Genomic DNA, 13,477 nt, shown 5'->3' with positions numbered 1-13,477 from the left:
TAATCTAGCTGTGTTTGCTTTTGCAAGAGAACTACAATGTTTTGATTATTGGGTGACAGGTTTTCTTATTTGTGTGAAGAGTTTTGCAAAATTAGCCAATAGTTACAAAAAATGTGCTTAAGCAATCAGAAAAAACTGTAATTCATGAAATTTGAGAGATGTAGTCATTGAATGCATTTTGTGCCAAAACAATGATAACTGATCCTCAGTTTAGCCCACATAGACTTCTGTTGTGCTCACTGTGTGAGGAGTTTTGCAAAAGTGGCCTAAGTATTGAGAAATGTGTCCTAGCATCTGTAAAAAACTGTAACACACCAAGTCAATTTCCATTTTGTAGATATGAACCTGCATTGCATAACAACGTTGATATTTTTAAAAAATATTACATTCCCACTAAACATTGGACATTGGGGAGACATGCAGATCATGTCAATATTGAGTCCATTGGTCTTAAAAATTTGAACTTTGGACTGGATAATGTTTTTGGATGTCAGGTGGACGTCTATGACAGGTGCAGGAAACTTACGTGATCAATACATTTTTTTATTTACAAATATTACCATTGCTGCTATCAACATAGTATATATGAATACAGATTATTTATATTTTATTCAGTATATATGGGGTGGGGGGCTGGGGAGGGGTTTTACATTTTCACAAGTATCCTGTTTTATTGTGAAGAGCTTTGTAAGAGGAAGTAAATGTAGTTGTGATCAGTAGCAGGACTGAAAGAAGTTTGTTTCAGTGTGTATGTATAAATTGGACTATCTACTCGTTTTTGTTGATGTTCACATTTTGAAACTGTCTATGAGAAGCTGGGGACATTTCTGCTCAACATCCACTGAGCAGCTGCTCACTTTTGTTTTAGCTCAGGAGGCCAGCAATCTCATAGATGTCTGCTGATCACTCTGCACTCCTTCACACATAACTGTTTCTTTACTAAAACATGCCTTACACCTTCTGGAAACACGGGACTACAGAGCCTCTAGAAGCAGTATAAAACCAATGATTTTAAATTTGACACTGAAAAGACGTGAACATTGACCATATTTGGACCGTGCATGGAGGCCCTATCGACATCAACACTAGAAGTTTAGTAGATGTTGAAAAAAAGATGTCATATTGACATCCAAGTCTGCTCATGGTGGATGACCAAATTGTGGACCTGGTTTGGATGTCCAGAATTGGTTAGCACAAAAAGAAGTGCTCATGAGTCCATCTGGAGTCATATATGTCAGCCTGTACAGAATTTCCATAAACTGTATGGATTTTTCATCATTTTTATTACTTTTGGGTTATTATGAATTTTTGGCGCTCTGTGAGGCCAGCTTTCTTTCTGTGTGTGTGTGTGTGTGTGTGTGTGTGTGTGTGTGTGTGTGTGTGTGTGTGTGTGTGTGTGTGTGTAAATCTGAGTCACAACAGAGACGGTCAGAGATGACAGAGTCAGACTGTGCACAGTACCTGACTGAAGTATTACTACCCAATAATACAAGCAGTATAAATGTAAGAATGCAAGTTCAAAACCCCAGATCAGCTCAATAATATCATTTACTGATATTATACATTTTAAATAGATTAACCCTAAATTATGATGTATAGTATTAATTTTGCAGTTGCAACACAATGTCAAAAAAGAGCCAATTAAGAAAACAGAAACGGGAAACTTCAGCCTCAGGGTGGCAGCTCTGTTCTGTCCTGAATCAGGCCATTTAGCAGTAAGGAGGTAAGTATATAAGCAAGTAAAAGGCCTGCTACTGAGTGCAAATTATTAAATTACTGTTATTTTTATTATTTACTAAATACTTATGTGACTTTTTTTTTGGCTGATCACATGCCTAAGCCTATATGGGTTAGTCACGTACACTGGAACATTCTTGTTCTGTCATCCAACAGGCAGGGATTACTATCATAAACCATTTCCTGTGACTGACTAGTGAAACTGCAATGTTTTTTTTTTAATGATGTGCTATAAAAAAGTGAACATTTTACATTATTCTTCAGACTTACAGAATTACTGACATAATATCAACATATCAAGGAGTTTATGACTTACCTGCTTTTCTTTTCTTAAAGAAAAGACAGAAAATAAAAAATATAAAAAATTTAAAAAAATAATGAATTGATTAAATATATAATTAATTAAACCAATGAAATGAATGCACATTTAATTAATTAGTTGTATAGTTAATTGATGAATTATTTCCAATTCAAATTAATTGTTGACATATTCAATTTTTACATTTACATTATATTTAATTCATTTTGGGATTCGAGGTCCTCTACAGAAAAATCACTTCCCACACCAGCTGAAGCTGTTATAGCTGCAAAGGGTGGGCCTATAAGTTAGACGTCAGTGTGCGAAAGGATTTGAGTAGGAATACAGTAATAAACATTTTTAATGGAAAAAAAAAGACCAAACTTAGATATAAGGCATTTTGTTTTCACTTTAATTTATTGTACAGTTTAGTTGATGCTGTTTTGACTTGATGTATGTATATCTCACCAGAACATGCTCTGGTTGGATATAGAGATCAATTTTTAAAACAAAGCCTGAATAATTTTCTGAACCAACTTTTATTTATCAACATTAGAAACATAAATATGAATCAAGCCAGAAGCAAAGATTTTCCTTATTTTATGAGGCCATAATTATACAGACACTACGAGTTCTGAATGAGAGTCCACAACTACTGCTGGATATAAATATGAAAAACAGAATATTTTAAAATAAACATTCATGTTTATTTCATTTCTTTGGTTTCAGGAGGAATATGAAGCTAAAGAGTTCCTAACATTTATCACTGCAAAGTGCATAACCTTAACCCATCAAACAAGATGTTCAAGTTTCAACAAAGACCTCCTAAATTATAAATACACATAAGATTTGTCTTGTTTACGTATTAAAAAATGACAAAATACACATTTATATATTTTTAAATCCATAGCTGTGATAGCATTTACAAATATAAATCGCTACAAAGTAATCACAACAATCAAATAATCGTGTCAAAAAAAGAGATTGCTCCTGTTACCTGATTAGTATTGCAATATTTTTCAAAGGAAAAGCAACAACTTTATATTTCTTACATAATTAAAACAAGCTGTTCCAAATGGCTTGTCAATATCCCACACCAGAACCACAGTGATCTGAAAAACTTATCATAACAGAGTATACATATCACTTACAAATCACTGAATTCAATCAACACATTAAATTAATATACTGTTATGATCCAGAATCATGTCTGTTGTTTTTGTGTTCGGCTCCTCCCATCACAGTATATGTTAGTATATGCTTTTCTCTCTCTTAACTCCAATTTAGTGTATTGCTGAGAAAGCTGTTTGCTGAGTGGCTGATTTGAATTGGTTTCAGGATTGGTTGACTAGATGGACACCAGCCTCATAAACACCAGCTCCTGTGTTGCCTCCAAAATCAACAGCATCTTTGTTAGTAATTCTTGTGTGGGGACTCTGATCTGAAAGTCTGTTAGTGAGCAGCCCACCAGTTTTTGTAAATAGGTTTGTAAACAGATAATTGTAAATATTACACTGTATATGTCGAACACTGCAGCAGTAGTAGAAGTGAGAAGGCTTTTTGGTTTGGATTAGGAGCTTAGTTTAGACATTTGTCTATTGTTTGCTTTTATTTTGGTTAGGGAAGACTAGGGAACATTATACACCTTTTGTTTCGCATTTTCTCTACATTTTCTTTACATTTTCTTGATAAAGCTAATAGCAGCTGCTAGACTTGTCTCACTTCAGTGTCTTGCTGCATTATGAATGTCTCCCTCTTAGTTTTCATACTTAATATCATATGCAAGCGGTCCGTTAATGGCAAAACCAATGTAGAAAGACACTTTTTCTGTGCTAAAGCCACTTCTGATTCCACTTAACCGAGCTGGACGCACCAGGATCTTCTGTTGACCATAGTTTGCATACACTGCTCCTTGCTCAATAGTCCCACTGACCCGGTGGAGGCGGCTGATGATTGCTTTTTCCTTAAATATGTCTCCGTTCCACCAAAGTTGTGCCAAAGTATCACGAGGCATCTTTGGCAGAAAGCTCTCATCTAGTTTAGGTTTTGAAACAAGCCTCTTTAGTCCTTCCCCTTTTCCTAAGTATAAGCGGGCAATAGTGCTTCTCTTATTAAATAACTTGGACAGGTACTTGTGGGAAGATTTTCGAATGGCTGTGACATATTTCCCGATTTCTGTGTTTTCCTCTGTAGGACTTGGCCAGAATAAAAGCAGAGCCAGATAATAAGGATCTGGGAGATGATAACATAGTCCTATTTCCTGCAGAGTTTCTGAAAGTAGACCAGAAAGGAATCTGTAACTCTTGACATGTTTAGATTTTGGTTTCAAAAAGTAAAGAACAATGTTTGACAAGATGTAATTAATTTTCATTTGTGAATTTTGTTTTTGATTGCCAGTTTTCTGCAGAAATGCGTAGCATTCTGTGACCATTTCAATCTTTTCAGCAGGCTTGTCCAAATGCTGAAGTATTCCTGAGAAAGTGTCTGCTTGGTTCTTTTCAAGAAACAGCTTTTGTTCCTGGACATCCAATTTCAAAGTGAGATTGGATTGATGTTCTTTTTCTTTTGTCATTTCTTCAGGTGTACTACAGAAAAGATGAACATACTTCTTAAAATGGTCACAGACTATTTGATGATTCATTGAGTCAAATTTACACACCCCTTTAATGTAGGCAAAGTAACAGTTAAGGATATCAAATATTTCTTTGACGTCAGACTTCAGTTTAACAAGAAACCTCTCGTGTTCGTTGATGATCTTGACATACCAATTGGTGATCTCATTGTCCTCATCACAAAGAGTGTTGAGCTTATTTCCCCTAAGAAAACTCTGCAGGTACTTTTTCTTCATTGGGTTGTGTTCATCAAAGAAAGGCAACTTGCTCAGTATCTCAAAGACCAAGAAAGCAATTTCTAGCATGCGCACATACCCATAAACATTGTATGACTTTCTGGGGTAGTCCTCTGAGTCATCATCAGGTGGTTCTTCTTGAGGTTCATCTTCCTTATCTGCCAGCTGTTGGGCTCTTTCGAAAGCTTTCATACCATTGATGGCTATCTTAATGTTTGTGTCCAAGTCCTCTGGGTTGTGTGATTTCTCCTGCTTTTCTCTGTCCATGTTAGACTTTAAATTGCTTTTGTGAATTTGTCCGATTGTGTCAAAGGTGTAAGGATTTTCTTTAATGTCTTTGGCTTTTTCTGCCCACTTCAGAGCTTCTGGGAAGTCACGCTCATTGATGTACAAATATCTCGCCAATGCCTGAGGAATAGATGCACTTGTCACAAATCTGGATGAGGCTTTCACAAAGATTTCTTGGATGGTTTGTCTCCCCTGCTGGTTATGGATTTTGTGTACGAGAGGAGAAAATAGTTCTCTCTCATCTCCATCTTTTTTACGTTGCCTTTCAATCAACATTCGTTCAATTGAGCGCATCAGTCTGTTTTTAACAACGAAAGTACTGAAGAACAGATCATAATGAAGCATCTGCATAGTAATTTCACTGACTTTCTTGTAGCAGCTTCTCTCCAACTCAGCCAGACAGGCAGATGCAATGGTCTGATGAAGTATCCGGAGGCCTTCGTATCCACCCGATTCTTGAATCCTGTCTATGATGAGAAGGTTTGAATACGGATTCATTCTTTCCAAAACACTGTCCTCTCTCCAGCGAATAAATTTCATCCCCAAAAAATCCTCACAGAGAGAGAGAGATATTTCTGATTCTTCCACGTAAGTGTTCAGTAACGCTAGAAAGGCAAACAGCTCAGACTCCTTTTTGCTGAAATCAAAATTCTCCAGTGTGTTATGAGCAAGGTCATCTATGTATTTTTGGTCAAAATTGTTCTTCATGATCATGAAGCTGTAAAAGTTTTCAGGTTTGTCATGAGTTTCTTCAAGCTCTTTGAGTTTCTTTTCAAAATCTTTCTGCTCTTGTGGGGTCAAAGAAGCAGTTATGAACTGATTCTGTGTTTGATTGTGCTGTCTGTATTGCTGCTTTGGACTATGGGAACGAACACAGTTAAGGATGATAACTTTCCAGTTTGGTGCATCATCTGCACTTACACTGAAGTTTTCTTCTACTGCAGCTTTACGTATGGAGATCACAAGATCGTAAGGATTATCCGTTTCTTTTGAATCAACTAAGAGCAGAACTGGAGATGGTTTCTCACTTTCAAGTTTCATTAGTTTAATAACTTGGATGGCAACTTCTGTTTTGGGCATGGAGTTGTCTTTCAGCACGGCACATCTGAATTCATGACGGAGGTCCCACATCACATGCATTGCTAAGGTGGTGCCGCCACAGCCAGGATGGTGAAACAGGTTGAGCAGAACACACATGTCGTTTGAATCTCTCCACTGAGATCTGATCAGCTTCATCACATTCTCATACTTGTCTCGCTTGATAAATGGCTTCTCTTTGTCTTTGTGACAGAAGTAGAAGTTCCACCATTTCACTTTGCCACCTCTGTAGAATTCTTTTTCAACACTTTTTCTAAATTCATGAAACTCTGAACTGTTTTCATCATCTACGCTTTCACATTGGTTCGTACACAAAACATCTAGAGCTGTCAATAAATCTTCATCCTTCTGTGTTAGGACAACAGTACTGGAACCAGAAGAGGGAAGCAGCCGTACAGATGACTGACTGAATGGTCCCATCGTCATTATGGTGCCATTGATCTCACTCAGGGTTAGTTCATTTATGGACAGATGCTCAATGTCAGAGTCACACTTCTCCTTGATCAGCTCCCTCCATTTCAGATATGTGCTCTGAGACTCACATACACTGATGATGTTTTCCTCCTCAGTGTGCTTTATGAATGCCTTGTAGATATCAAAGACTGGGTCTTTCTCAGTGTCCACAGGTGAAAGTAGGAGGAAGATGATCAGATATCTTCCACGGAGGAGAACTTCAGGGTTGCAGATGAATGAAACTAACTGTTCTACATCTTTACAGGATTTCCTGAGCCAGTTCTTATAATCCAGCGCCAAGTTTGAGTCACTGTTCAAGTCATGCCGGCCATTACAGAACACCCAGCTGGTCTGTTTGTAGAGGTTGAGGTTCTTTATCACTGACTCAGTCTGTCCTTGAAATTGTGGTGGTGTATGCTGGTTGGCCCACCTTGACTCTCTGTATGAGTGACACAATCCACCTGAGGCAGCAGAACTGTGGTCAAAGTCTAACACGCAGAACAGTTTCAACTTCGTCAGAAACTGAAGATAATGTAGTTGTTCTGGATTGCTCTTGTTTACAACAACAACAAATTTGTCATAGTTATCAAGTGAGTTTCCACCACAACTTAACAAAGTCTTCAGCTTTTCTCCCTGGTTTGCTTCTTTCCTCACAGATTCTTTTGATAGAGTCATCTGCATCAGCTGACCTGTATGAACAGAAAAATAAATCAAAGTAAAAAGAAAGTGTTAGAGTGTATGTTAAATGCTGCCATTGTGGTACTTAAATTTGTAAACCTTGTCCTAAATGGCATGTTTAGATATTTTTCTGCTCCTCCACTGTCTCTAGGTGGGGGATGCAATAGCTACAAGTGTTTAACTGCACGCACATTGCATGTGAGGTTCTAGGTGTCCTTTTTTAGTAAGGATGTTTTCTTCCTGCCCTTTATGGCCTCACCTATGCTTGTGTATGGTGAACCTTTAAAGGAATTAATCCATATACAGGATGAGGGGAGATGGCCCTTTGTGACCAGCAGGAAGTCACACACACACGCTCGCACATTCTCACACACACACACACACACACACACACACACACACACACACACACACACACACACACACACACACACAGAGTGCCTTAATTTTATGATGCACCACAGGTTTTTTTTTGTTTTTTTTTGTTTTTTTACAATGGGTGGTGCTTGTATTCACTGAATAAAAGGCTGCAGGGAAAGCGTTTTCTTTGAAGTTGGCTGAGAAACAGGTGAAGAGCGTTCAGCTCCAAGAGCCTGGTTCTAACCAGACTTGCCTTGCAAGTTAAAATGGATCGCTGTTTATCTTGCTTTGTTTATAGGTGATAAGTCTCTGAACCAGCAGGACCTGCAAGCGCAGACCCAAAAGAAAGCATAAACAGGATCACTCTGAAGGTTAACGGTTCAGCTTGATGTATTTTATATATTATTGTGATTTTCATAAAATCATAAGAGAAATAAAAATTAACGATATCTGTCACTCAAAACTTTGAATTTTCCAGTATATAGAATACAAGTATGTCCTGACAAGTACTTTCTATGGTAATTTAAACTGGGGCTGCAACAATTCAATGAGTAATTTGAATAATTTTATTATTAAAAATAAGACAAATTATTTGCTTTTAAAGTTTCCTTTTAATGCGCAGCTCTGTAGTGCTCAGTTGTCACCATGTAAATGCGAGTGTTTCACCCATATTTGGAACTTAAAATAGACCTGCAGTGGAAACGTATCTAGGAGCAAAGTGTGAATAGAAAGTAGGACAACATTAAGCAGCCATCAGTTTTTAATCAAAAACACTGATGACTCAATAACAGCACCAAAGGGTCAACTTGGGAAAATAAATCTGTTCTGAATTTATTTTGGCCTTCAGACAATAATTCTGATTGCTACATTGCTGGACATAACAGACAACCAGAAATCCTGGATGACCACATAGGTGCGCTCACAGCTGACAGCCTGAGATGTGGCTTTCAGGACAGGGGATCAGAGTGCTCCTTGCTGGGCCAGGTCTGCACTCTAATAAAGAAATAAAGGCTGCAAAATGCACTTATGCAGAGAGAATCCAGGGACACCTCTGTGAGACAGGAAATACCAAGCGAATGTGACAGGGAGTAAAGGCACTGACAAATTACAAACCTAGACAGGGGGTCAAGAATGATGAGACTACTTCACCAGTGTGTGAATGTGTGTGTGAATGGGTGGATGACTGGTTGTGTAAAGCGCGTTGGGGTCCTTAGGGACTAGTAAAAGCGCTATACAAATACAGGCCATTTACCATTTACTTTCCCAGACAGGCTGAATAACTAGTTTATTTTGCGACACCATGAAACAAACAATAGCGTAATATGAAACGGTAGACATTTTCATACCGTCATCCAACATATATTGTTATATTGAACAGCCGTATGCCGTCGTATAGTACTCCTACAGGAGTGCAGTTGGTTATACTCTAAACCACATCCCAAAGCTCTCAGGAATTTATAGCTTATACCTAAGTTGCACATTTTATTATTTGAATGCATTCTTACTAGGAACAGGCTTCAGCCACTACATAACCATGAAATGAAGAGTTAGTTGATTCTTACTTACTTATTCTTTCTTCCAGCTGACAGGCAAGTTTCAGCTGATTTATCTCTTTTAGAGTTTGTATTGCGACCTGTGGAGCTTCCTTGCTTCCATAGTGGTCAGTCATTAATTTAGCAATATCCATGCTGTCCTTATCCTCCAGTTTACTCTGACAAATAGGTTTACGTTTGGATTCAGTGTGTAATCTTAAACGAAAAATAAATGTTTTAAGATCCACTTTCAAAAGGTCATCAAGGATGTTCTTGATCTCCACAGTAATCCTGGATGCATCGGGTGACACTGTGGTCTGCTGGAAGAAAGCAATATTTAAGAATCCAACAGCTTTATTGATTTTTATTTTTTCATTTTCATTTGTATAAAGCTATATTAATATGTATATAATATTTGATGTAGTGTGGTGTATAAATAATAACAGAAACTTTACCACAACAGTTCCTTTGTTCCAGACCCCTGTGTTCTGTGGCTTTGGTTGTTGAATTTCTTTCTTCTCTGAAGTTTTATTAAATGGTAACTGAATCTGTTTGGAGTCTTTTTCCACTATCCCATCTCTTTTGGATTCAGTGTTTTCATATGATTCTGGACGGTTTATTTCTTTGGCCTGAGCATTTCCTGGTTCAGTGGGTTTGGCAGCTTCTTTTTGGTCTGTAATAGGTTGCAGAGTTGGCTCCGGTTTCTGGTTCAGTTGTTTGAGTGCTGAAATAATTCTTACAGCAGGACCACCTTTTACATCTAGATCCACTAAATCTTGCTTCCTGAAGCAAACAAGGCAATCTCCAGACACATCTTCCTCTTGGAGTCGTTCTGCATATTTGCTGTATACATTCACATGCTGCATTAACCACTGGCTCACCTGCTCTTTGGTCCATTTTTCCACATATTCTGGGAACTCTGATTGATGCTTACATGCTTTTTTCAGACTTTCCAGATAAGCTGTGATTTTCACAGCAGGACCGTGTTTTATTCCGAAGTCCAAAATGTCTGTTTTATTGAAGGAAACTAAACATGCCCCCGACACTTCCTCTTCAGTAAATCTGTCTGCACAACTCTGCTGAACTTTGACCTCTGCCGTCAGCCACTGGTGAACATCCTCTGTGGTCCACTTTTCAATCAGAGGTGGTTTTTTTGTTGTTGACTGGTTCATTTTGGATCACCTAAATTTGAGAAAAAAAGTTTAACACATCATCTCTATGTGTCCATATTTCACTCCTTCATGGCTCAATATTCCACCCGTTCCAGCCTGCAGCAATTATTTATCTTTTATCCAAGTACAGTCTGTTAGCTGCTACGTTAATAATAATAATAAAAAATGGCTGATGTGGCTATCAGATAACTAATAATAATTAAATGGCAAATATTAATGTGTGCACTGGCTATTCTTTTTTACTTTGTCTTTACATATTATTTAGAATGTTATTTTGTTTTAATAGCTTTCTCTTAAACATGTGGGTTGAGAGAGTTTTTGTTCTCCTTGTTGCCATGGAACTGTTACTTTTATTGAGGAATTGGACCTCAGTGCAGCAGCTACACAATGCAGGTGTTCTTTAATCCAGAGATCAGCTGATTAGCCTGGTCCTGGCTGGCTTGTCAGCCAGACTGATGGACTGACTGATGGATGTAGAGGTGAGGGACACAGGAGGAGAAAGAGGGAGAGTGTGAGACAGCGGAGGCTTGAAGAGAGAAGGTACAAACAAACGAATAGTTATGTCTATAACTTCTGTTCCCTGAAGGAGAGGAACGAGGTACAACACATAAGTATGGGACATATATACACGCAGAACAGAGCAGCCACCGAACCGGAATTGGACCACCACATCCTTAGTGAGTGGTAGACCCAGCAGAAAGGACAGTATGAGCCAAGGGGGGCTGTAACGTCCAACCGATAACACCGCACAAAAGTGTGCGGTGATGCCCAACTAGCTGCCGCATAAATCTGACAACACAAATGATGTTGTGCAGTGTAGATGATATAAGTTGCCAAGCCTTTGCCATTTGATTTTGAGGAACATTGTTTCTGAAGTATTCCACAATCTTTGTACACACTCTCTGGGGAGAGTCTCTGCCCATCTTTAATTCTGAGAGACTCTGCCTCTCCAAGACATTCCTTTTATAGCTAATCACATTACAGACCTGATATCAATTAATTTCAATTACTTGCTAAATGTTCTTCCAACTGAATCTTTTTAACTTTGTTGCTTTTTCAACCATCTGTAGGAAGCATAAAATTATGAAATTTCTCAGTTTAAACATGTTATTTTATCTATGTTCTGGTGTGAATAAAATATTGGCTCATATGATTTGAAAGTCTTAGTTTTCATTTTGTTAAAATTTAAAGAATGTCTCAACTTTTCTGGAATTTGGGTTGTACACTATAAAATTTGTCTCTGTGCAAAAGTTTGCAATTAATCAAGCCCCACAAATTAAACGACAAGAAGACCACAGTGCATTGAAACAGGAACAGGAAGTAATACGATGCTGCAGTAATGCTGTCTATTTGCCTCAGAAGTCCAAGGTTGGAGCTGGGAGTGCCACCACTCGAGTTAATAATGTTCCAACAGTAAAGCTGGAAAAGCAAGGTTTAACTACCACATGAAAACCATACCCTCCACTGAGTGTTGTACCCTTCTGTCCTGTTGTGTACCAGTATAAATACTGTGCCTTTTCAGTGGTTCAGGGTCGGCTTATCTTATCTATCTTTCTTTAAATTTTTACCACACATTTATGTTTTATCTTTTATACTACAAAGATATGCATTGATAGTAGAATTATACACACTGACACTAACAGACAGAGAGAATTTGTAGGGGGGGTTCTAATACCTGCAAGAAAACAAAGCTATAAATATGGCGTGTTTGTTAGAGGGAAGCATCCCCCCCCCCTGGTGTCTCATAATAAAAGTGTTTACTGCTTGGGTGTGGCATTCTTGTCTCTCCAGTCCCTTTACAGACAGCTTAAAAACTAAGTTGAAATTCTAACTGTGTGATAATAAATTTTCAAGATTTAAACTTTGAGCATATTCGTCTTCTCTCTCATACAAAGAACCCAACAATAGTCTGGTCAGTGCTCAGCATATGGCTCATTTAGTGAGTTTTATCTTGGATTGTAATGTTGGAGTTGTAGGGGCTTCTTGGACTTTTTAGATTGGAAGTCCGACCTAAGGGAGTATTTTCAACAAGCACACTTGAGTGTACTTGTGTAATTGGCTGAGATTAATGTTAAACTTCATAATTGGATTTTTTCGTTTACTTTAATGTCTTACTGGAGCTGTCGGTATATTTTTAATTGAATATTTAGTTTGAACCTTAGTTCAGGTTAGTATATTTTGTAGAAATGTGTTATACTAGTTTTAAAAAAAAACTCAGATTTGATTAAAACTAACTTCGAAGATTTTTTTAATCCAGGGAGAAAAGCAAGAGCATTTTCAGCATTTTTGGATCAGCAATGAATCAAGCTCATTATGAATAAACCTGTTCCCTGTTAGCAGTTAACCATTTCACAAACTGCGCAAATCTTTTAATTCACTTGTCATGTTTTTGTTATCAATATATTTTACAAACATGGTTATACAGAATATGATGCTGGACATTAAACAGAATTTAGTATTTAAAATGGGTTCAAACGTAAACATCTAGCAGTAATATCGGTCTATACAATAAAGATGAAATATTTTACTTTTTGTTCATTTATTTATAATTTTCCAGTTATACAGTTTTATATGTAGTGGGGCGTTTTCAAAGTGTTTTATTGCTTCTTTTACTAAAGGAATGGTTCTAAAAAAAATCCTCCACCACTCCTCATTACTAATAGGAAATATTTTTTTGCAATACGGTATATTTATTTAACAATACAAGTGGTACAAGTAATATTATTTAATTATTCTTCAGCCAGGAATGAATACAGAAAGGTGAAGATATGGATGTTGAAGGATCCTCTCTGCTTGCCTTTCTGTAAAAGTCACTGAACACCAAGGGATTAAATTATGTATTTTTTTAATACTTCTTAAAACGTATCATAAATACAGACTGTCTATTGTAATTTTCAGAATTGTAAAAGATAAAAATAAAATCATTTTCAAATCTGAACGCTTTGTTTGTGTTCAACAAGCAGAATGAGCTGCATGCATGCATGTCGTTATTAAAACAGGTGAAGTACTTCAT

At 37.4% G+C, this 13,477-nt stretch overlaps 1 protein-coding gene and 1 long non-coding RNA gene across 3 annotated transcripts; both read right to left on the bottom strand.

Moving 5' to 3' along the window:
- Positions 1–2,569: 2,569 nt before the first annotated feature.
- LOC102196816 (sterile alpha motif domain-containing protein 9) lies at positions 2,570–7,187 on the bottom strand (the record flags this gene model as incomplete). Its single annotated transcript, XM_005754610.2, has 1 exon — positions 2,570–7,187. A coding segment is annotated over one exon (3,396 nt), but the record flags the coding sequence as incomplete, so codon positions are not given.
- Positions 7,188–7,189: 2 nt separating this feature from the next.
- LOC102195682 (uncharacterized) lies at positions 7,190–9,799 on the bottom strand. Of its 2 annotated transcripts, none has more exons than XR_312424.1 (3): positions 9,748–9,799; positions 9,327–9,609; positions 7,190–7,411 (listed from the first exon to the last, which is right to left on the bottom strand). It is a non-coding gene; the product is annotated as an uncharacterized LOC102195682 (long non-coding RNA). The 2 variants fall into 2 exon arrangements; XR_312423.1 differs by having other exon boundaries at positions 9,327–9,612; positions 9,748–9,798.
- Positions 9,800–13,477: the final 3,678 nt, after the last annotated feature.

This window comes from Pundamilia nyererei, unplaced genomic scaffold (genome assembly GCF_000239375.1).
Source record: "Pundamilia nyererei isolate P.nyererei 1_Seehausen unplaced genomic scaffold, PunNye1.0 scaffold00603, whole genome shotgun sequence".
NCBI classification, from domain to species: domain Eukaryota; kingdom Metazoa; phylum Chordata; class Actinopteri; order Cichliformes; family Cichlidae; genus Pundamilia; species Pundamilia nyererei.
The sequence above is the reverse complement of the archived record's forward strand: the minus strand, read 5'-3'. Positions and strand labels throughout refer to the sequence as shown.